Here is a 26,023-nt window from a genome sequence, read left to right as displayed (position 1 = left end):
TAACTAAAAGAGAGAGTAACTTCAGGACCAGGTGAAAGGCACAGATGGAAAAGATGGTGTAGAGTGAGGAGCCAGGTCTGGACAAAGGTGCTGTGCAGGGACAGGCAGAAAATGATAATTATGGGTATTGGAATCTGAAATCAAAACTACAATATCGTTACAAGTCTGTGGCCTGGCAACTTACGTTTTAATTTGTTTTCTGTCCTTAGGAAACCCTGCCCAGCCAACTTCTCTCCATTATATGAACCCTTACCAACTGAATGCTTATGGAATGGCACTGAAGGCTGTAGGAGAAATCGTTCAAGATTATGACAGCGATAAGATGTTCCCAGCCCTGGGTTTTGGTGCAAAGCTGCCTCCAGATGGAAGGATATCTCATGAGTTTGCCTTGGTAACGACACATTAAAACTATTTGAGAGCTTGAAAAAAACAAAACAAAACAAAACAAAAAAACAGAAAACCTAACATGCCAGATATTTAAGTACCGATTTTTCTGTTTCTCCTGTGTGAATGTGTAGGAAGCCTTGTTGACTATAAACTCCTCTCCAATTTCATAATAGTTCACTTAGGAGAATGACCTTCATATAAAAGACAGATTATCAATAAGTCTGCCTAAAGAACCTTCGTCATACACAGTAGGTCTATTCTGAATATTCATCACTACATGACAAATGTCCCTAAAGGGAGGAGCTGTAAAATAACACAGGTGTGTTAAACACATGCTCCTCGCATCAGGACGGAGATAACAATGTAACTAGATAAGCAGATTTGTTCATTTGCTTGCTTTAAGTATCAGGCCTCAGCCTAGGTGTTTTTAATAGGTCAAGAATAATTTGTCTGAAGATGCTTCCGAGCATCCCTTCTGCATGTTGGTACAGATCCTTGGGTCTTCCTGGCATCACATGTTTTGTGGAGGATGTAAACCCTGATGGTTTCTTTGCCTGGGCTCATTATCTAATGCCTGAGATGAGACGGCCTGAGATGAGATGGACTTTCCTCTTACACACAGGTCATCACCTGCTTCCTGCTAGCATAGCAGACTCATGGTATTCAGATCCCCTACAGGAAGCCAGTTTTCTTGGGTGTTCTGGACTCTGGGACAGAAACTCCAGACCCATTAGATCACAAGCTTAGAAGTTCTAAAATGCTACACTATTTTTATGAAGTAAATTACTAATGTCAGCACAGGGTTCAAGGTAGGGCAATTAATTTTGACTTCTCAGTGGAAAGACTATCAAGGAATGTGTGGCTCTCTTTAACTGATAAAAGAAGCAATTGATTAAACTAAATGAAGTTGTTAATTTTCCATGCAAAGGTCTTCTCCCCTTTTGTACGATGTTATTCATTTCTCTTTCCCTCTCATTCTGGCCTCCTCTGCTTCTCCCATCTTCTTCCATTTATACTGTGGAATCAAACCAATGTTGGATTACACTGTTAGGGATGGTTCAAAGAAAATTACACCTAAACCAGATTCTTTAAAATTCAGTTTTATCATAAGACAGTGATTGCTGTGCTCTGAATGCACCTTGTCTAAAGTTCTAGTGTTGCAGGTATTGACAGAGCTACGAGATAAGCCTACTAAGAGATGGCAGTTAGAGTCTGACAGCATCACACTCCAACCTTTCTTCTTCTTTTTTTTTCCTTAATTGTTTTATTTACTTACATTCCAAATGTTGCCCCCTTTCCTGGTCTCCCCTCCAAGAGTTCTTCACCCCATCCCCCTCCCCTTTGCCTCTGAGAGGCTGTCCCCCTCCAAGCTCAATCACCTATCCACCCACTTCCATCTCGCCACCCCCAAACCCCCCTTCCCTGGGGCATCAAGTCTCTCCAGGATTAGGTACATCTTCCCCACTCAGGTAATACAAGACAATCCTCTCCTACACATGTTCTGGGGGCCCACATCAGCCCCTGTATGCTTTTTAGTTTTGGGCATAGAGGAGATCTGAGGGGGTCCAGGTTGATACTGTTGTTCTTCCTATGGGGTTGTCATCCCCTTCAGCTCCTTCAATCCATCCCCTAACTCTTCCATAGGTGTCCCCAACCTCAGTCCGATAGTTGGCTGTAAGTACCTGCCCCTGTCTAAGTCAGCTGCTGGTAGAGCCTCTCATAGGACAGCCATGCTAGGCTCTGGTCTTCTGCCTTGGTCATGGTTGAATTTATCTTAATTTCCAGCAGTTTCTGCCCTCAGGCTGAAGAAGATGAGTCTTTGCGATGAAAAAAGGGCCTTCCAACTTTTCACAGCATTCTCTAAGATAGGATTTGGATAATATGGCAGTCAGTAGCTTTTGGGATAGCCCCTTCTCCAGTTGTTCAGGACCCACAGGAAGGTTGAGCTGCACAGCTGCTACATAGGAGCCGGGGAAGCCTAGGAGATACTTGTGTATGTTCTTTGCTTGGTGGTTCAAACTCTGAGAAGTCCAAGGGTCCAGGTTAGTTGACTCTGTTGGTCTTCTTGTGGACTTCTTATCACCTTTAGGCCCTGAAATCCTTCCTTCTAATCTTGCATAAGAATCCCCATTTCCATCCAATGTTTGGCTGTGGGTCTGTATACGCCTCTGCTCTTAACCATTATTAAACTATAGCTTACAAGAGTACCCCATAAGTCTCTGTAAGATAATGCATTTTCTCAATATATGCACATGAATACATTTATGCATATATATGTGTGCATGTGTATATGTGCACATGGATACACACACATATATATATGCATATACATATGCATGAATGTGCACATACACATGTGTACAAACACACATGTACATACATATACATAAATACATATAAATACAGATGAGTACATGCATGCATCCATATTTGCATGCACACATATGCCATGTGTACACGCATACATATATCACACACATACACAAACTTTTATATGAACAGTTAGTCTTTTCCCACATATTTTCATGAGTATTTGTTCATTTCTGTGTTTCTGTATTCATTCTTGCTTCCCCATTGTATCACCCACACAATCTTAGGAAAAGTAATTACAGGGAGGGAATCAGTATTTTCTTCCATGAAATAGTTCACACATCACACTACCAACATCATTTAAAAGTGAGTATCTTTTCGGATCTTCGTGTGTCTCAGAGAATTAAAGTCTTTCAGAAACTTAAAAGTCATGAAATCACTTGGGTGAGGCTCGGCACGGTCCGGATCTATTTTAAAGCCCAGAGAAGGAATGATTGTGTTCAACTAAATGAGGTTAGTGATTTCTTTCTACATAGTTCTCACCTTTGTGCATAAATCTCACCTTTTTTCTCCTTTTCTGCTTCTTCTTCACTCTTATTCATTCATGAGCCCAATCCATAAAACTGTCTACCGCTGAGAATGAACTGTAACTGTTCTGTTCATAATTTGACCTGTAAGCTCTCCTTGAAACACAGTTCAAAATTTCCAAGATAGTCATCATAGCCTATGAAATCTTTAAAAAAAATTGGCCCTGAATGTTGTTAAAGAAACAGGAGTAACATTGATTCTAATGGTAATAAGCCATAGATAGTATTGCCTAATGATTATATCCTCTGTTTTCAGAGCACCTTTGTTTTCCTGGCTAAAATAAATACTAGTTGATAAGTCTTCTCTGATATAATATTGACATACATACAATATCACTCTCATCGATTTTTAGAGACAAAACTTGATCTCCTGAAAACTTTGTTAAAGAAATTAGTTTTAAATTTTTTTTTATAACTTCTTACAACTTAATCATTAAGGGGGAAATATAATCTTTGCAATGGCTAAAATGTTTTAACTAATCTGATTAATACAAACCATATATTCTTAAAAAGATAAGACTTTGCATTCCAAAGCGCTCTTATCATCCCCAGACATGAGGATATCTTGGGATGCTTCCTATGGTAGGAGAACTAATTCAGAGAGCAGCCTTTCAGCAATCCACGATGATGAGCAGGACATACAGTGGCTGTCTTACCACTACCAAAGGAGGGAAGATGGTGACCTTGTAGTTTCATTTCCAGGGGAAGAGAAGAAAGAACTCCACAGAAATACAAGCCCCCAGCGAGAAGGTGAAAATACTGTTCATAAAACGAGCTTAGAACTATCCTAGTTTGTAAGTGCTCCCTTAAGGCAGATCCGTGATACACTTTCTTCTATGCCTAAAATCAGTAATGAGTTTGAATTTTAATTAGCTTATCCCTTTCAAGGGAAAAGAGCATCATAAAATCTTACTTAAAAGAAGATGAAATAGGTCAGCTTGGAGCTGGAAAGATGGCTGAGTTAGAAAAAGTGTTTTCTGTGAAAGCATGAGGACCTGAGTTCAAATCCCGAGCCCCCATGTAAGTAAACTCACCAATAGAAAGCTGGGCCTACTGGTAAACCCATAATCCCAGCACTGCACATAGAAACTGGAGGATCTCTGAGACATTACAGCCATCTAGGCTAGCAAGAAATGGTGATTTCCAGGATCATCAGAAAACCCTGTCTCCAAAAATAATGTGAGCTGCTACTGTAGAAGGTAACCAGTATTAATTAATATCTGGCCCAGAAACATGTGCATGTACACACACATGGCCACACACCTATATACACCCAATCTAGGTAACCTCCAACTAATACCCAAACCAACATTTGTGTGTTACATGGTAAACTTGTATATTTAAAATTTCAGATGTGTTATATATTAATTTCAGAGTATAATCTTTTCATTTGTTCCTTGATATTTAAAGACATGTATATGACATATGTTATCATATCCACACCCACTCCGCTCTTCAAATTCCCCCATATCATCATACCCCTCTCAGCACTGAGGAAAATTGCCTGTCCCTCCCTCAGCAGCCATCAGCTGCCAGTAGCTCCTTGGTGAGCTTTGTGGTCTCTCTGTCATCCATGCTGGATGACCTTGTGAAGGTCTTGTGCTGGCAATCACAGCTGCTGTGACTTCTTGAAAAAGTCCTCTCCCCACCCCCAACCTCTGGCTCTTTCAACCCCTATCCTGTGTGGTTACCTTAGTCTTTGGGGAAGGATATTTAATGTAAATGTCTCACTTAGGCCTGAGCCATCTCTAGTTACTTATTCTCTGCACTTTGACCAGTAGTCGGTATCAACCACTATCCAGTGTGGGGTGGGGAAGAGGGGATGGAGCTTCTCTGATGAGGGTTGAGAGCTGCACTAGTTTGTGGGTGTAAAGATAAATATTTAGAAGGAAATTTTGTATTGTGTTTATTCAACCAAATAATGATAGTAAGCTCTGTCCAAGGGCTTGTGGCCTTTCCGGGTTTATGTACCAGGTTTATAGTAACAGGTATGAAGTTCCCTCCTGTAAAGCAGCTCTTATAACCAATCAAAGGGCAGGTGGTTACATCCATTAGTATGATACCACCGTTGCATCAATGGGTATATCTTATCAGGTCCATTGTTACTATAGCATGCAGAGTTCACAGCCAGATAGTAGTGGGAGATTGTGTTGCACAAAAACAAAATCATACACTAGCCTAAAGAGTCAAAGCCAGGTTCTCCCTATGGGAGAGAACATGTAGGACTTGTTCTTCTGCGTGGTATTTTTAAATCAGTTTTTTGTTTGTTTGTTTATTTTTCATTTCTGTAGTGGTCACTTTTCTGTTTCTGGGAAAAGATACCGTGATCCACACAAGTTGGACAAGAAAAGATTTACTGGGGGGCTTACAGTTCCAGAGGGGTAGGAGCCCATTATTATCATGATGGGGAGGCTGGGCGGCAGGCAGGCATCATGCTGTTGCAGCTCCCATCTTAAACTGTAAACAGAAAGCAGAGACTACAACATGAGAATAGCATGTGGCTTTTAAACCTCAAATCCTACCTCTCGTAATACACTTCCAGCATGGAGACCACACCTCCTAAGCCTACCCAGACAGCGCCACCAACAGGGGTCTCAGAACTGGAGCATGTGAGCTTGTGGGACGTTTTTATTCAAACCATCGCAATTTTAAAATATTGGATAAGTGTTAATTTATTAAAATATTTAAAAAAATATAAAACTGAAAGGGAAGAGGAAGAATAAATCCCTTGTTCATAAATGACAAGACTGAAGATGTTAATCACATCTGGCTTAGTTTCTAAGCTCCCAAAACATTGGCTATTGTCACAAATGGTGACATGAAGGGATTAAGGGATCAAGTCCTCAAGTCAGACTTCCTAGAGTCATGGTTTATATCTCTCTTGCATTGTGTGACCTTGGGTGAGCTAACAACACAGTATTTCCATTTCTTTATGTGTTATGTATAACAGCACGTTACTGACCATTTTACCTATTAATGTTTTATGCCCCAACCTTTCAGTATATAGAATTCAATAAGCTTCAGTTGTAAATGATCAGTTTTTTTGTGACCTTCTAGGAAGAAGCATGAATACTAGAATTACTGATATTTAAATATGTTTAAATTATTGATGTTTAAAATATGGTTATTATGCCTTTGCATTTATCTATAATTTTCTATATACCCCACTTCCAGAGGTGAGGCTAAATTGTCCTTACTTGAGAAGGCTGCTCTGTGCCCTAGTCTTAGCTGATACGGTAGAGGAGAGATCAGGCTGAAGCTACTGGGATTGTCCTTCTCTCTTTGGTTAGTCATTCTGGGGAACTTGGCTGCCATGCATTCGAAACAGCCCTATGGCACATTCATTTGCTTTTTACTTTAGCTCACGTCAGGCTTTCCAATGGCTGTGAGTCACACCAGCATCTTAACCTGGCACAACATCATACACTCTCCTGCTCCAGAACAGTCTACCTCAGCTGCTCTTGAATCCCCACGTATAGAGGAGACAATGTAGATTACTGTTTGATGCCAAGATAGAAAGGAATAAATGCTGTAGATATTCTTAATCCCAATCTGGGATTTCTACCCCAGTTGAAACATACACACACACACAACCTTTATATTTACAATAAGCCTTAATCAGCACGAGAGCTGGGCTGATACCTGTCCTCTATGCTATTACGTCTATTTCTGAGCCAATCATTCCATTACATATTTTGCCATGTTTCCTCTGGGCTGCTCTTAGCCCACCCATATGGCTATGCTTTCATGGCTCACCTTACCTGTAGTAGCTTCAGCCTCCGTTCACCTTCATCTCCCCCTTTTGGTTCTGACCCTAAGCCTGGGAACCCTAAACCCTGCCTATACCTCTTCTGCCTAGCTATTGGCTTGTGGCATCTTAATTCACCAATCAAAAAATAACTTGGGGGCAAGGTCACATAGCATCACTTGGGGCTCTCTCATCTCTGGGTCAACCGGGTCTTAGGGTCCCACACTTAGCATTACAAAACATAGCAAAAGACCAAACCAGAAACAGGCAAAGCACTAGAAACAACCCAATAGATAAGAAATCAGTAACTCACATCGTCTTACTTGAAGAACTTGTGAAAGGTGGACCAGAGATTACCCTTGACAGTGCCTGGGCATGGGTGTGATTTCTCACCACCCATGTGGTCTCCATTCAGACACTGTTCCCATAAGGACTTGCTACTAACCAGCTCCATTCACTGAACTACACAGATATCCTCTTTGAATCTTTCTTTTGTTTTTCTATTTCTCACTTCAAGTTATATTTCTTATGATCCTTACTCTAGGCATCGTAAGGCGGCTATAACATGAAAACTGTGTACATTGTAAATATTTTGCTTTTTTTCTGGTTTTCAAGTGAAACCGAATTGAAAACATTTACCTTTTTTCAGATTGTAATAGCCGATTACTACCTATATTAAATTGGGAAAATGTAGACTATGTTAAGGATATGGAGTGAAAAACCACTAGATACTTAACCACCCAGTGATAAATGCAATTATCTTTAATTTTCTCCTTTATAGATTTTAAATAAAATCTCTATAGGTACACAAACTTATGTGGAATAGAGAAACCCTTGATTTTAAAGTGTCTAATGTGCTTCTCGGGTCATTTTGAATTTTTACACCCTCTTATAAATATTATGATCTGGGCAATATATTGTTGACGGATCAGTGTGTGTGTGTTGTTACTATAAAACTTGTAAGTTCAAATTATCTTTCTGCAAGTCATTGTGTATTAATTTATCTTTTTATCTGTTTTTCATGTAGACTAATTGTTTTGTTGTTGTTGTTCTTGTTTTTGTTTTTGCTTTTTTTTTGCCCGTAACTTTCTACAAGAACGGCAACCCCCAGAATCCTTATTGCGATGGCATCGAAGGTGTCATGGAAGCTTATTATAGAAGTCTGAAGTCTGTGCAACTGTATGGACCAACCAACTTTGCTCCCGTAATAAACCACGTAGCAAGGTAAATAGAGCGAAGAACAGGTGTTTGTGCTTGTGCAGGCTGATGGACTAGAGCGTTCTGAAACTGCCCTATCACCGCATCAAAATTCCAGGACCTACAGGTCTACTGCTTGCTCATCACCTCTTAAGAAAGTTAAGAAGTAGATGCAGGGTGGTTACCACAAGTAATCAGCAATGCTTTACAGAGAGCTTTACATCAGCTTACTTCTTAATTATTTATTTCCCTGTTTGTTTACATTCTAAATGTTGCCCCTCCCTCTCAGTCCCCTGTCTCTAAGTTTCTCCCCCAATCCCTTCTTCCCTTTACCACCGAGAGAGCAGCCCTCCTCCGTATCCTCTCATCCTAGGACATCAAGTCTTTGCATGATTAGGCACATCCTTTCCTACTGAGGACATGGCCACCCTCTGCTACAGATGTGTCAAGGGCCTTGGACCAGCCCATGTATGCTCTTTGGTTGGTGGCTCTGTCTTTGGGAGTTAGTTGACACTATTGGTCTTCCTATGGGGTTGCCCTCTCCTGGAGGGCTTTCAACTCTTCCCCTGACTTCCACAAGGATCCCCAAGCTCTGTCCAATGTTTGTCTGTGGGTATCTGCATCTGTCTCAGTCAGTTGCTGAGTAGAGACTCTCAGAAGGCTGCTAGGCTAGGCTCCTGTCTGCAAGCTCAACGTAGCATCATTAATAGTGTGAGGGACTGGTGCCTGCTGATGGGATGGACCAGTCAACTGGTCATTCCTTCAGTCTCCGCTCCATCTTTTTCCCTGATTTCTTTTAGGCAGGACCAATTTTGGGTCTAAAGTTTTGTAGTAGGTTAGTGTCTGCATTCTTCCACTAGGAGTCCTGTCTGGCTACAGGAAGTTATCTCTTTAGGTTCCATGTCCCCACTGTTGGACATTTCTGCTAAGGTCACCTGCATGGACTCCTGGGAGCATCCCTCATCCAGGGTCTCTGGGACGTCCTAGAGAATCCCCCATTCCCCACCTCCGGCAGCTACGCATTTGCACTTATTCTTCTGGGCCTCTGAGACTCTCTCCTGTCTCTCCCCTGATCGAGCCTGATGCTACCCCACTATTCCCCTAGCCCTCCCCTCCTGACCCAGGTCCTTCCCCCCCTCACCTCAGGAGAAGCACGAAGCAAGTTATATTAGGACCTGTCCTTTCCAACCAAAGAAAGTGTTTTCTTTGAAAATAATATGTGAGCGCACACGCATTTGATGGTGATCTTAAAATGTCTACCTTATTCATATCAATGTCACGTCCTGAGATGGCATAAAAATAATGAGACCGCCCCATTATGACAAGTGAAGTGCTTTCTTTCCGATATATATGGGGCATGTTCTTTCAACCTCTCTGATGTTAATGTAGAAGCTAATTTTATAAATTCCCAGAACTCTGCTGGTATATAGTACACGTTACCGAAAGAAGAATTTGCTTATGACTCAGACTGCCCTTTCTAGAAAAAAAAATGTTAAAACATAAACTCTGTTTATACATATTGATGTTTCATTAGTAGGTAAATCAATCAGGTATCGCTTTACAAATCCCTAATAATTCTCTGAACATTTCGTTTTTCACTGCCCTCCCCATTACGTGTGAACAGAACCTTAGTGTGTTTCTACTTTGCACTACATGGGACATGTTAAAATACACAAAGTGTAACTCAGCAATCAGGGTTGATCCCGATCCCGAGGTGACAAAAGATGGATGGGGTCACTTCTCTATGGTGACTCTTTGTCTTGGACTTCTCAAACACTTCCTTCAGTGATTTCTGTTAAAGTAAGAAATCTGCATTTCAACTTTATCTGTTCATAACAACAAACACTGGTTTTTAATGAAATGGCACTTCAGTTTTGCCCCCTTTTTCTCCATGGCGTGCATCCCCTTCTGGTCCCAAGTCAATCCTGTATCCATCAACTATTTGGTCATTATTTATAATTTCAAATTTATACTGACTTACTAACTTGTCTATAGGAGAAATGTTTCATTTTACATCATTCTAGTGTATTGATGGGTGCCAGGAAAAACAGGATCAAAAACATATTGATGAAAAAGAATTTTAATTAATTCCCTAACACGCACATCAGTTTTTAATAAAAGAAACATAGAAGAATGACAGAATTTATTTTATATGGATTCATGCCTTACTGTTATAAATATGCTAATCAGTACTTATCAGTTCTGTGTTTTTGTCCCGGTAATATAAAAGTTAAATTTAGATATAAAAAATTTTATATGCTTCTCCACTTCTATATAAAGCACAGTACTGGACTAGGGAGATATAAAGTGCTTGCTATGCATGTATGTGGACCCGAGTTCTAATCTCTAGAACCATGATTCATGTGTGCGACCCCAGTGCTAAGGGAGGGATGGAGAGACGAGAGGATGCTTGGAGTTCATTGGCCAGCATCCTGACTAAACCAGGGAGCTCTAGGCTCAGTGAGAGATTCTGTGTCAAAGAATGCATGTGCCAAATGCTTGAAGATGACACCTGACATCAGAGCCTGGCCTCCAGTTCACTTCTACAGGTGAGCATACCTCACTCACAAAAACACCACACACATGCAAAACAAAATGAGACAGACTAAAGTTAAACACAATAAAACAACGAATCTACAGTCTCTACAACAAGCTATTACCATTTCTATGTATTGTTCTACACTTTCCAAATCTCAAATGTAGACGTTACTATTAGCTAAAGGTTTCAGCTCCTTTATTCAAAAACAAAACCATGATCTATTAATTATTTATTACTATATGTAAAATGGGAGAAAATAGACAAAGCTGGGGTTTATGACCTTTCTTTCCTGGGCAGTAGGAAGCTCTGTCTCACCACCTTTTGATATAAATATCTTAAATAAATGCTTTTTCCCATTTTCTTTTCTTTTTTTATTAATCATTCCATTCAAATGATATCCCACTTTCTGATTACCCCTGCTCCCACTAGCCTCCCATCCCATGATAACCTACTTCCCGGTTATGCCTCCACCAACCTCCATCCCACATTTGCCCTCCTCTCGCCCCTTTGCCTGTATGAGGTTGTTTCCCCTCCTACCCACACTCCTGCTCCACCACTCCAGCATCCTCCTAAACTGGGGCATCAAACCTCCCAGGACCAAGGCTTTTCCCATTTTCTTTTCTTTTCTTTTTTTTTTCCCCCCGAAATAGGGTTTCTCTATGTAGCCTGGGCTGGCCTCGAACTCAGAAATCCTCCTGCCTCTGCCTCCTAAGTGTTGGGATTAAAGGCATGTGTTACCACTGCCTGGCTCCCATTTTCTTTACCTTTAAAATTATGTTTAATTTTATTTATAATATTTTATTAAGATAGGTAATTTCTGGCTGATCGAAAACCATTGTCCTAAAATTTCATCTGCTGAAAGACAAAACTATTTGTTTCTTTGTTTCAAAGCATCCGCATGGTTAACATATGCCTAAGATCTGTTCATAAAAAGGTTCTTGAAGATGTCTTCTCTAGTGAATACACTTCAGTACAGCACCAGCATCCCATATAGGACGTTAACACTCAGCAAGGACTAAGTGCTGGCTGGCATGGACTCAACTACTAGAGTGCTTGTCTAACATACATGAAGCCCTATGTGTATCCCCAGCACCCCATGAACCGAGTCTGGGGTATGTGCATGTAGTCTTATCTCTTGGAAGAGGAAACAATAGTTTTGCAGGCTTAGGTAAGCCTCAGGTATATAGCAAGTTTGAAGCCAATGGAGTTACATTACATCATATCTCTGGAAAAATCATATACTGGCTGATTTCTGATATGCTAGTGTTGTTTGTTACCACTAAAGCCTATTTGTACCTAAGTCAGAACAAATGCAGATCCGTAGCTTGTCTGTCTGCTTGTTGTTTTCTTCAAGAGTGTTTCCTGGATTGGTGACAGCTTGGCTGTTTATTATAAATATCTATCTGCATTTTTAATTCTTTTATAAATATCTATCCGCATTTTTAATTCTTTTTTGAAGGTTAGCAGTTTTGTACACTTGCTCGGTTTTTGACTGATTTCTAGGCATCAGATTGGCTTTGAGATAATAATGGGTTGTCAAAAACATGGAATAGAAAAACACAAAGAAATCAAATTCACAGCATTAGTGGTTCTGTATTCATTTGGACACTTCACACGCCCTGTTTCCAGTTTCATGCATACCCAGAGGTTTTTACTCAGTATGGTTCAAGGAATATTTTAAACACCATAAGCATGCATTTCAACATCTCTTGATGCCTTATGTATATCTAAATAAAAGCACCTTAGCCTGACATCAGAAGGTTCCACTGTCTAGCTACCACCCCACTAGTCTAGCCCCATTTCCCTCACAGAGAACTGCTGTCATCTCTGGACATCGTGGCCTGCCATGTCCCTCACACTTGTTCATAGTGAATATTAGTGTAACTCTGCTCCATTTTCAATTTGGCACCTTTCTTTCTTTTTGTTTGTTTGTTTGTTTGTATTAAACAGTCAGAATATTTCAGGATCTAGATAACCAGTTAAAATTAGCTTGTTAGAGGCTGACATTTTTGTTTTTGGAGTTCCTGTAATTAATCTCAAAATGATTTGAGAAATGCATTATGCTTGATCCCTTTCAACTGTGTAACTAGACAGTGAAATCACGGATAGTGAATCGGGAGTCATTGTCGAGGCAATGACATCTCTGGCAGTAATCTCTGTGCCTTAGCATACATTGATTCTTGTTCTTCACCGTAGCTCCAGGTCATACGAGCACTGCCGTTATTCTTGTCCCCCCAACCCCTTGGTGGATACAACATATGCGTGTAAAGTGAATTTTTATGTGGACTAAAACGCAATCACCATAATAACCTAATCCAAAATCATGTGTTATTATACCTTGTACCTTTGGTTTTAATCTCTGCCACAGAGGTTAAAAACAGCAGAAGGTTGGAGAGGTTGCTCAGTGGTTAGAATACCGACTGCTCTTCCAGAAGGCATGGGTTTGATGCCTACACTTACATGACAGCTCACAACTGTCTCTAACACTAGTCCCAATAGAGATGATGCCCATTGTTAGTATACACATACAGGTAAAACATCCATACACATTAGATAGGTAGATAGATAGATAGATAGATAGATAGATAGATAGATAGATAGATAGATAGATAGATAGATAGGCAGACAGGCAGGCAGGCAGGCAGGCAGGCAGGCAGGCAGACAAAACAAAGAATAAACACAGATGGAAACCACCCCCCCCATTTTTGCAGGGTCTCCTGCTTACCTTCTCACAAAGGCAGTTTTGGGTGGCAACTTCGTAATGTGGAATTTTCACATTTTACTGATGAAATGTTTAAATGTGTGTCTGCCTTTACTCAATATTAAGAAGAGGCACAGTCTAAGGTAAAAATGATAATCTAATTATGTAAGTGAAAAACACCCCAGTGAATTTCTTATCTTTTCTTCATGCCTGCTGCGTTCCTGTGTGGGAATGAAAAGCTAGAAGAATACTTCAGAAATCTGAGTGAGCCGTTTCTGAACTTTTGTGTAAAATGCACTAGGAACCAGGAGAGAAACTTCTGATGAATATGCTTAAATCCTGCAACTCTGACAAAGTTAATTTTTCTCTCAGATTCATCATAGTAATATTAACATTTAAATTATATCTGGCTGTACTCCAGGACAGGTAGTGATACGGCTTTAATAATAATAAGAGTTTTAATTATCCCGTTCACTGAAGGCCCCATTAGGAAGGAAACAGCTGTAATAAAATTTGATCTACAAGCCCGTGTCTCCTTGTCACTTCCTGAAAAGAGCCTTGGAGTGTGGCCCACCAGAAACTTCCTTCTTCATACCCCTGTTAACATATTTAATTTTTTTTATCCTAAGTATTTAATATTTTTACAAAGAGGCTAAATTAAAAAGACTGGTAGTATGAGATTGATTTTGTCTGAAATTTAGACTTACTCTCCAAATAAAAGATGCAATTATAGAGCAAGTGACCGAAATAGAGTAGTTTCAAAGCATTAATTTTCAACTAATATTCTAATTAAGCACTAGAATAAATTGGTCAGCTCTTATATAAAATGTAATTTATAATAATTTTAAGTATATTGAGCTTTTCAAACATACATATACTTTTAGAGCATTAATTATGAAGTGTTAAAATTTTCTAAGTATTATAAACAGCGAATTTTCTATGAATTTTAAGGTGAATGACAAACTACAGAGACATTTTAGCTTTGTTGTGATCTGCTTCAGTCATCCTCTCCCCCTCTCTACATACCATGAACATGGCTTCTCTGCTGAGTGAGATTAAGCCTGCTAAGCCATTCAAAGTTTACATTCATAAAACCCCACTTCTGTATGGGGTAGAAATCTTCCATTTTTAGCAGCGTTGATTTGTCTAAAATAGAAGTGTGCTATTACTATTTCCATTACATTACGCCTCATATTAGTCACACAAAATATAAAACTTTGCATTGAATTAGAGTTGGTAATAGATGCTTTTTCTTTTTATTAAAGATATGACTGTTCAGATATTAAATACTGAATTCCAGCTAGAAACTGTGAGATTGCAGGTTTTTTGATTGCTTTTGTTTTTAAGTAGAAAGAATAATGGGTTTCTCTGTTTGGGGTTGTTCCCTATTGATTATATTGATGTGGAATCCTTGGTGTCCATGGTCAGTGGCTTCTACAAGTGTCAGTGAATGAGTCCTGTCAACATTCATTTTATCAATAGCATGAGTACATACTAGTTTCGTTTGTACCTAAGAAACTTGCAAATATTCTTATTCATGTGATTTCCAAGTTGATTCCAATATGACATTATTGTTTCCCAAGCTGTTCAAGCAGGATCAATTATGGTCCGTTATGGTGGGATCAATTTCCCATTCAATATAACTTTAAATCATTTTTTTTCTGTAGTCTGGTTAATTTTTCTAGAGACACAGGCCAAGGTCATCTTGTTTCCTTCCCTGTCTCCTATGAGTTATGTAAGACTCACTCATTACTGGACATGAACTAGTTTATATGACAGCTCTAAGCCAGTGAGAGAGTCAGCATGTGTATGCCAGTATGCACACTTACACACATGCACATATCTACACACACACACACATATATATGTATATATATATATGTTTGTGCACACATGCACACTTAGAACTGTGGATATATTTTCTGTTTGACTTTTTATTGAGGTGATGGCTCTGTAACATATAAAAGGATTGTTTCAGTGTGTGCATGCCAATGACATTTAATATATTCACAGTGATACACACCATTGCCTTTGGTGCCATTCAAATTAATGATTTAACCATTGCTTAGTTTACAAAATGCTATTATATACTGAGCACCATGCATATAATTTATACATATAATCACAAATATGAACACAATATTACTGTGACAATTTTCAAGAAAATTGAGTTCTGTCGTCTTAATTTCTGAAGAGCTTAAACATTATAAATCGCTGTCAGAATAGGTCTTTTAAAAACCTATATCCAAATCTTACTTTTTACAAAAGATATAAAGAAAGAAGAGAGAGAGAGAGAGAGAGAGAGAGAGAGAGAGAGAGAGAGAGAGAGAGGGGAAGAAAGGAAGAAAGGAAGAAAGAAAGAAGAAAGGAAGGAAGAAAGAAAGAAAGGAAGGAAGAAAGAAAGAAAAGAAAGAAAAGAAAGAAAAAGATAGAAAACTTCATTCTGGTAAACTTTCTTAGTGAAACCACTTCTAAGGCGCTAAACATTTCTGTGTCCTGGCAGGCACTAACACTAGTTAATCAGATTGGTAATTTCAGGAAAATATGTACTTAAGTTTTAATATCAGAGGCTCCGGCGTGTGCATAAATACTTTGTCATTAGTAGAAGGCTGGTTTGGCCATGCTATGCACATCTGGAGGCCCTCAGGTTCCACATGCTGTTCTTACCTTCCTGTTGTTTTTCAGATACGCATCCTCTGTCAAAGATGGCTCCCAGTACTTTGTGCTCCTCATTGTGACAGACGGTGTCATCTCGGATATGGCTCAAACTAAAGAATCCATAGTTAATGTGAGTAGGGCCAGGGTCTCTGGCTTTGTGACAGCACAGTACCAATAGAATGAAATCTATTTTAGTTGACTTCACTGAGAAACAGAATGGCCACACTGTTGCCAACGATGCCATCTTTTACTTATCCAGAAGCAATCCCACATTTACCTTTATTGATAAGATTTATTTGGTTTTTAACCAATAGACTGGTTTGTACTCATGCACACTCTTAAGACTAGGACCTTGCTGGGAAAGTGGTGGCACACGCCTTTAATCCCAGCACTTGGGAGGCAGAGGCAGGCGGATTTCTGATTCCGAGGCCAGCCTGGTCTACAGAGTGAGTTCCAGGACAGCCAGGGTTGCACAGAGAAACCCTGTCTCAAAAAACTAATAATAATAATAATAATAATAATAATAATAATAATAATAATAATAATGACCAGGACCTATCATGTCCTAACATTCTGGCTCCATGAAAATGATGCTAGACAATCTTTCCTTCTACACTTGGTTTAAAGCCGTTCTGTGCATTACAATCCCAGTTGAGTTTTGTTTGTTAGTGGTGTTATTATCTTCTTTTGAAACTTAGCGATAAATCTATGTTTACCAGATGACGATCTGCTAAATTACATCAGTTTACTAATCTTTTCTAAGGCTAAGATTGGCATTGTTTGGAATAGAGTAGTATTTAATTAGAAGTGATTTGAATAGATGAGTTGCTTGTCAGGCCTCAAAATTTCAGTGACAGAGAAATATATTATTAGTTATTTAGTAGGAGAAAAATATTAAGTATTATTCTACATGAGTACATGTATGGGATACCTTTTTGTCTACATTTACACTGAATTTGTTTCCTTTCTAGTTAGTACTATAAATTTGCACTTTAGTATACTGACTTAAATAATGCATAATTAGCTAAAAAGAGGCACAGCACTAAGAAAGAGTTGTTTGTAGTTCACTGGCTTCCCAGCACAAGATGTTCCCTCTGTACTGTGCATCTGCTACGGATTCTAACTGTTGAATTTTTTAAGAATAACATTTTATGTATGTGTATGTGTATGTGTATGTGTATGGACAGGAGGTTAGAGGACAACTTGAAGAAGTCAGTTCTCTCCTTCTCTCATGAGTCCCTGGGTTCATCAGTCCATCAGGTTCTGTAGTAAGAGTCTTTACGGCTGAGCCATCTCCCCAGACCCATCTCATGACCTTAAATAGAACGTAATTTAAGTACTTTATATGATGAAAACCATGTGGTAATATCAAATATTCAGTCTCAATAGTTCATAGCTATGTAATACGTAAATGAGTAATGTTAAACAGATTAGTTACCCTTTGTTTGCACTTGCTAATTCACTGTAAGAGTTCTGATAATAATTCACTATGATAATTACTTCACATAACAATTTGAATATGTTATTAAGAACTGTCTTAATGAACATCTGTGAAAATGTCAGAAAATCAGGAAATGATTTTCTTTTTTTAAGTTTTAAAAAAAAAATTAGTATTTCAGGGACTTGCCAGGTTCAAAGTCTGCAGAAATGTTTATACATGTTTTCCTTTTTTTCTTAAGAACTAACTGTCTTATTTGAAATCTAATGTTCTTCTTAAAGGCCTCAAAGCTCCCCATGTCAATAATTATAGTAGGTGTCGGACCTGCGGAATTTGATGGTAAGTAGCAAGATTTCTGTGCTATTCTTGTACCATTACACTTCTGTTAGCTTCACCTGTGTAAAAGGAGTGTGACTGAGTTTATGTAGAATGTCCTTATAGGTATAAATATAGCTCACATGCGAATTAAAAAATGCCATTGGGTAAGACAACTCCCTCTAGTTTATACGTTATTTGAACATTCACCTCAGGCCTTTTATTAGAGTTTGTACCTCAAAATCCTATGTAAGACTGACAGAGTAATAAATTGAGATTTTGTTCCTAAGGCAAAGAACGCTCTAGGCAAGCACATTTTGTGGGCGAAGTGTCGGCAGCCTTTAAAGAACAGTGACAGATTAATGAATCATTATGTTGCAAGCAGAAATATTAACATGCACACAATATGTTAATTGAATGTGATTCCAGCCTCTGGCTAGCTGATAGAATTATCTTTATAAACAAAGAGCAGTGTGGAACTGATCTTATTACATGGATGATATTGGACAGGCTGACCGAGACTCAGCCTTTCAAAGGCTACAGCCTTTTCTGTAACTAGCGACCTGAGCACACATCTTTAAAGATGGTTTGTTATTGGTCACCTGGCTAATTCCTTTTAGGGGGACACCATCGAACTGCAATTGCTTGGCAACATTAGCATCTACATGGTTAGTTATATTTACTAAGAATGGCCATTTATTTAGCTTGTGACTTGGTCTTCCTATTTCTAAAGCCCAAGTCTTTTAGTCCTGACTGCTACTGGGCCTGCTTTTTGCTCTGGTCATTCACATCTGTCCAAATGTGGACATACGCCGCCTCTTTAGAGTTGCAAATTCTATGGCATCTTCTTCTTGCTTTGGCTCATGACAATGTTCATTGGCTAGTGCATGCTGATTGTGATTCGCAATATCCAGCAACTGCAAGCTAAAATAACTGATAGGTTCTCCTCTGGTACTTGTCGCTCAGTCCTGTAATGGTTTACTACGCATGGGTACACGGCAGACTGCCAGGCCTGGTGGAAGTCACGCTGGCCAGCTTTGGTTCTGTAAGAGCCCAGTGTACTGATACAAGCATGTAAAGCCCCTGGCCCTTGCTGGTGTCGATTTCTGTCCACATCCTTTCATGTAGATTGGCACAGCAGTACTTGGGCAATACCCTCACTCCAAATCCAAGGCTATTTATTTACCCTGGTTTTTTTCCCAGTGATTTGTAGGGGACTGGGAAGTGATAAGTCACCATTTGTCTATTAGATCTCCAGAACTAACTAAAGGAAAATAGAGACCATCCGGTAAAGAATACATTTCAACCTGTGAACGGGAACAGACTTTCCATCATTTGATGGCTCTAACTCTCTTCTTAAGCTTCCCTGCTAGGTTTCCTGGAGCATTAACTGCCCCTGAAACACTGTATTCCCTCAGAGACAAGCTATCCCTGCTCTGAGGGGCAGATGGACCTTGGAGTCCAGCAACATTCCGGGGAGCAGTTGTAGTGCCTCAAGGATGCATGAGAGAAGAGTGTAGACCGAAAGGGACTCAGCTTCCCAGTAGACTTCCCCAACTCCTAGAAATTGGAGTGCCATTATTCTCTGGAAAATATAAGTATGGAATTAGGGTCCTGCAACACCTAGTTTCTATTTTAGCATGGAAAAAGTTTCAATGAGATTGAGACATTGCCTGGCCAACTGTTTTTAAAGAGTCAATTATCTGGGTAGTTTATAATACATGCTTCACTGACATACATATATATGTTATGTGTATGTATACATATATATGATATTTGCACATATCATATGTTTTATATATATGTGATGTATATATACATATCATACATGTGTGCACATGCACACATACACACACACACACATGCACACACACCGATCCTTCCTATCAAATCTGTTTTAACCCTTAACTCCATGACTAAGAAGTAAAGGAAAATTGCTGGCAGATGAGATAGAAAAATCTCTGTCATACAAATTTCTGTCCTGCTGTCAAAAGTCATCTCAAGTACTTAGGAGGAAAATAAAATAGACTTAATGCAGCAGCTGCTTTGGTGCAGGCTGGGGAGAAGGGATGTAAGTTGTTCCCTCAGCCCATCTCCTAGAGCTAGGGAGAAGCTCAGGATCACCTTATCAGCCCGCAATCTCTGCCCTGTGGCTCAGGCAGTAAGAACACCTGAACTCTGGGTGTGACCCCTCTCTCACTATGCTTTTCTTCCCATTCATGCTGTCTACAACTTCATACTTTAAGCATGCTGAAGAGTGGGAGGCGATGTCCAGAACCTCTTCAGTATGCAAGATTATTCCTTTTCTTCCCTGATGGTAATGGGTCCATAGAAACTGTGGAGGGTAATAAAGGTGAGGTCTCTGTTGCCACCTGAGTCTTGTTTCCAGTTTTGAGTGTGGTAGGCCAGTTGGTATGATTCATGAGCACAGCAGGGAGTACAGCATATCACCAGCAATGGGCAATTAATTATATGTGGAAATAATATGAAAATTGTAAAAATGGACCCAGATGATACCAGGAATTATTTGTTTCAAATATATGAGCATACCCAGAAATAAGGTACTGGCCTTATTATTGGTAGAACACACATTTTAGAAAATTAAGGAACATACTGTGTATACAGGCAAATCTGTTAATCGTAATTACCAGTAACACTTCAGCCAAAACACTGACTCATAAACATATGTAGAAAGATAAATCGAAAACAATGTTTTCCAACTAAATTCATTGAAAGGACTGAAGCAAAGAGTGCCACTGAGGATGGGGTTCTAACTGAGCTGTCCTCTCATTTTGGGGGCCCCTTTGAAGTCTGTTGATTGTCCTGTGTGGGCAAAATGAATTTTCAGTAATAGAATTATACTTTAAGCCCAAGCCAGTTCACTCATACAATTAATTATTTAGAGAATTCTCACAGCAAACTTAATAAACTCTGGGAAATGTTTCTAATTGCAGCATCAGACATCAGCAGCTGCTCTCTTTGGACAGTGTTTGTGAATACCAGCTGTGGCAGCCAAAGTTGAAATTATTTCTCAACTAACAGAATTATCATCCATCACACAAGCCATACTTTATTTGGGACCAGAATAAATGCCACTTTGTTTTTGCAGTGATCTATCTATAAAGTAAAAATGTGGGCAGTGTGGACTTGAAATATCAGCAAGAATGAGGCTCAACTTGAAGATACTAATTGTGGCTGTTTCTTAAATTAAAAAAGCATCAAAATGGGTAGGTTAGCACCACAAGCCCATTCGGACATTTAGGCATAAACCCAGATTTAGATCCTGTAGGATGGTAAGCAGGATGGAAAGAGAAGATCAGAGAGTGCTCTCCAATGTAGGATCAGAGAGTGCTCCTCAATGTACTGACCCCTCTGACTTCATGGCTCTCTTTAGCTGTAAATGGTGTACTCCACCAGGCTGTTTGGTTAAAAAAATGAAGATTGATTGCAGCTTCTTCCTGTAACTTCACGGGGTTCGCTGTTGCACACATACATAGTGAATTCACACAGTTTTATTTCACTACCTGGTGTTCAATTAATGACTGTATGTATTTCACTTTCAAGCAATGGTTGAATTGGATGGAGATGATGTAAGAGTTTCCTCCAGAGGGAAATATGCTGAAAGAGACATTGTACAGGTAAGGATTTAAATAAACATTGCCTTCATAAAGGAAATGCCTTAAATAAACATACACCTTCATTGTGTAGAACCCATGTCTGTCTGATACATAAAGAAGCAACTTGAACTGAATTGAAGTCCTGGCTTCTATTAGTTTAGTTGGTTCCTTCTCTATGAGGTTAAAGTTAGTAACAGTGCTTTTTACTTAAGTAAAATTGCTTTTTCCTTTGTCTCGGGTTCACTATATGTAAAGTGCAGGTATCAATAATTATCTTTTCCTAATATACTCTCATGAGAAATTTTCATCATGATCTTCAGTAAAACAGGAAGCTATAAATGTATTAGTCTTCATGTAGATGGAACATTTTAAAACATGTTACATATAAAAATAAACTGTTTAATAAAACATTTAAAAATTATAACCATTGTTAGAATTTTCTTAGGTTATAGTTGGAAAAATGAAAATGTGTGTGTTAAAACTAAATATAAAAATGAGCTGTACATAATTGTATTTATGACATATGGCATACAAATGATATATTATCTACAAATTTAACGTGAAGAAAATGTCGGAGAAAAATACTAAGCTAAATACTGCCTGCTGATTGGTGAGTGAGAAGAAAACAATCAGGTAAATATTGTCACTGAGAGAAGGGGATTAATTCAACCAAATCTATGTATGCCTTACTTAGAGTGTGTATCTCTTAAGGTGCAAGAGAGAAGGAATTTCGTGATATATGCCTTTTTAGGAAGCCAACAGTCAAAAGTCTCAGTATCATTTAAGGATGTGATATGCACATTTTGTGGGCACAAACAATGGGCATCAATATTATTTCTAAATAATTTCCTGTATGCTTACTGCTAATGTAACTACTGTAAAAAAAAATATAGTTTGGCATCGTACAGAATTGGGTGCAAATTTTAACTTTTGATAACTTGGACAAACTAAGTTTCTATGTTCTGAGCAATAAACAACCTTGTGAAGTGAAGTGAGACAATCTACATAAATTATGTCCCTCCCATGTACATCCCAGAAGTACCAGCAAAATCCAGGATGATTATGGGGAGAAAATGCCATAAAGTTGATAAATAAAAGGATCATAGTGTCTCTCTGTGCTAGAGAACTTGCATGCTAACCTCTATTGAGGTTAATATCCAACAATACAATAATGAAATAATAATGCTAATTATTACTAATACCAATTAGAAATACCAATACCAAAAGGATTATAAATTGCTCCCCTGAAATCAATAAAATTACATCTTAACACAGAAACAATTTCACAGTTATTGTTTTACAAGATGAATAAATATGATTTAAACTTCTCTGCAAGGCATAATGTAAAAAGCATAAACACGTACAGTAAATGATTCAGCCAAAATTAGCAGAGGAAGAGGCCATGGGGATGCCATCTATTTAAAGGTATCACGGTGCTCATCTCCAAAATTAGACACATAATTATTGGCCTTAACCTCATCATCATAATTATGGGTCCAAGTTATTTTACTTTACCTAAAAGCTCCACATAATATCCAGCCCACACTTTCCAAAAATCATATCATTGAAGGGAAACTCATATGGGAAGGACTTCAGGATGTGCTCTGTTGCCATGACAATGCTCCTTTATAAAAACAACAAGGGAGTCTCATAGCTTGTTCCATCCAAATGAATGTTTAAGAGAAGCAACACAACATTATCCCTGAGGAATCAAGGTTGCTCACCTCACCAAAGTTTATTTTTAAAGGACCATTACATTATGCTGTTACCATAAATCCATACTATTGGCGTTTGTGAAAGTAAGAACTGCCATGTCTCTCAATGGACTGATGGCAAGGGGACATATACTGACTGAGATTGGGCCCAGATGGTCCATGAAAGTACAGTCAGTATGCCCTTCTAGGCTCTTCTGTTGTTTGTGGGGTCCAGGCTCTTTTGTCTTTGATTTTCTCTGAGGTTGTAGCACACAGAAATCTGTGATCCATTGGCCTAAGTTTATTCAGATACAAGTTAACATATATGTATATAGGGAAATCTCATTTTCTTGAAAGTCCTAGTTTCTGGGGTAAGTTTATCATGACTGTGGCACTGGGATTTCCAGAGAATTCAAACCTACCTCAAGAGACAGGGAAGCACTCAAGATTTGCTACATTAAACCCCAACCGTAAGAATGAAGAAGTCGTAGACTAAATAAGAAATTGGCATGTACCACGGAATTAGGAGCCCCCCGGGGGGCATCCTTTCTTACATCTTTGAATAAGGAGGGGACTTTATATACTCTTCTAATTTTACAGAGAAGTTCCTAAATTCATCCTTGCAAAACATGAACAACATAGCCATATCCATTTCAGTTATATCCATGAATCATCTTTCCTTATGACCTTGAATCACATTAGGGGTCTGCCATCAAAGGTCTTCATGTTCTGTTGAAATATTTGTAAATTAGTTATTTATATGTCATCACCGACCCCTTAGTTAACATTATGACAGACACTTGATCACTGTATTTTTTTAAGTAAATCTCAGTTCAGTTACTTCTTACCCCTAATCCCCAACTAATGAGAAGTGGAAGCCAGGAACTAGATGCAATCCTAAAATGTCTTAGACAACTTTTTACAGGCCATCTGAACCACACAAACACTCCACAGCCTGATCTCAGTTTTCCTCTTTTGTTAAACACACTCAAAACCACATTCTATCTGTCATTGCAGTACATATTTTCCCGATGCTTCCTTCTAGTCTACCTTCTCATTTACCTGGGTTACTTTTCCCTGGTGCAGGCAGAAGTCCTCTGCCTTGAACTTTGCCCTCCCCCTTTCTTTCACTTCACTCCCTTACATATAAAACAACTACTATCCACGAGGAAGAGCGACGTAAGCCATGCAGAGTTATTTTGACTAGAAATCAAGTTCTGATTCCAAGACTTGCCTTCTATTATATCTTTTTACCTAAATCTAAAATTCTAAAGATGATCAGCCATCTTTCCACATAACTATAGAACATGACATGCCAGAGTCAGAGCTAACTAACAATGACTGGTTCTGACCACTATTTGGTCTTTCTAAGTTAAGTTTTCTAAGCTTTGGTTTCCTCTTCAGTCAAATCAAAATAATGATAAAACACTTGTGAAGTTAAACAGATATTATATTTAATCCCTTAGCAGAAAACATCTCATTGCTCAGTATGAGTACATTAATCCCAGTGCAGGTACTTGTCAATTACCACACGGGCACTCTCTGATGGGAAAGCATTTTGTGTGTCTTTATTTTATAGTACCTGTACCTTGATTTGACCATCTTATGTATGAGTCTATCCTGTCTACTGGAAAACTCAGTCTTGTATTTACAGTAAGCAAGATGAGTTACTATGGTGTATATTTTCATAGGTATATGAAATACCTATAAACACAGTCTATACAAAGTATTTATTAAGGGTGTTTGTTGTGCTTCGGCTTGGCTACATGCAGCTGCTGGCCAGCCTATCATTTTCCTTTTTAAAAAAATTTAAGTTATATTTCCCATTAAAAGGAACATAATAGCCTTGAAGTCTTAGAAGACTTGAAAACTCACTAGTGGAGTTCTGCACTGTAGAAAAATCCAACACAATTGAGAAAACAGCAACTAAAAGCCAGTATGCCCAAACACATCCAATTTGTTTTCATAGCTAGGCAAAAACCGTCCATCAGAGCAGCCATGAAGAATGTCCCGTTACTTAGCAGGCATGACATAGGGGAGGAGTTGAAAGAACCCCACGCATGCATGCCATGTTTTCTGCTGGGCAGAAAGCATCCACTGTATTCATTGTATGAATAGGTTACGTCAGCACACTGTGCATAGTGCTTTCTTCTTAATGGACCTGTTTAGGAGTCCTTCACCATACGTGGGGACTGGTTTTGGTTTTGGTTTTGGTTTTTTTTGTTGTTGTTGTTGTTTGTGGTTTTGTTTTGTTTTGTTGGACCAAATGTCCCTAGCTGCAGTGTTCAGAAACAAGAGATTAAATAACGGAATAGAGGGTGATCTGAGTCGTAAATTGTTAAGGTAAGAGGATATGTGCAAACCAACTAAGGGATATTTTGCCCTGAGAACTTTCAAGTTGATTTGACAAGGGGTAAAGACAGTGGAGAATTGTTGGCATTTCCCTGCTGGCTGATAGTGTACCTGGCCACAAGATTGAAGAGCAAGTGCCCCTCAGGGAAGCATCTAGATAATTCAGGATTAGCAAGTAGAAGGATCTCAAGTTTTTTCCTACTCTCAATATACGTCTATAATGAGTAAAAACCTGTTGGTGACCTTGACTTTCTCTGATAGGGCTCTCTACTGGGGCTCGGGTGTCATGTCAAAGGATGTGGCTGTCTAACAAACTTAAGTTAGAAATGATGAATACCTCCTCCAGGGATAAAAATCCTCTGTTTATTTTGTTGCTGTTTAATTCATTGTATATTAACAGACTCAGAAGAGGAGAACAACTCTGGGTATTGTGATTTTTTTCTGAATTTTAGGATAGCAAAGTTCTTAAAAAAAAAAAAA

At 38.8% G+C, this 26,023-nt stretch overlaps 1 protein-coding gene across 2 annotated transcripts in view; it reads left to right on the top strand.

The window, feature by feature from the left end:
• The window catches only part of Cpne8 (copine 8), a 176,744-nt gene that overhangs the window by 146,203 nt on the left and 4,518 nt on the right, over window positions 1-26,023 (top strand). For both annotated transcript variants that reach the window (XM_031353136.1, XM_031353145.1), the window contains 5 exons: window positions 210-391; window positions 8,129-8,256; window positions 16,155-16,257; window positions 17,847-17,904; window positions 21,445-21,518. In XM_031353136.1, the coding sequence (XP_031208996.1) occupies window positions 210-391; window positions 8,129-8,256; window positions 16,155-16,257; window positions 17,847-17,904; window positions 21,445-21,518 (545 nt within the window). The remainder of the gene's footprint in view (window positions 1-209; window positions 392-8,128; window positions 8,257-16,154; window positions 16,258-17,846; window positions 17,905-21,444; window positions 21,519-26,023) is intronic.

This window comes from Mastomys coucha, unplaced genomic scaffold (assembly GCF_008632895.1).
Source record: "Mastomys coucha isolate ucsf_1 unplaced genomic scaffold, UCSF_Mcou_1 pScaffold11, whole genome shotgun sequence".
Lineage (NCBI taxonomy): Eukaryota > Metazoa > Chordata > Mammalia > Rodentia > Muridae > Mastomys > Mastomys coucha.
The sequence above is the reverse complement of the archived record's forward strand: the minus strand, read 5'-3'. Positions and strand labels throughout refer to the sequence as shown.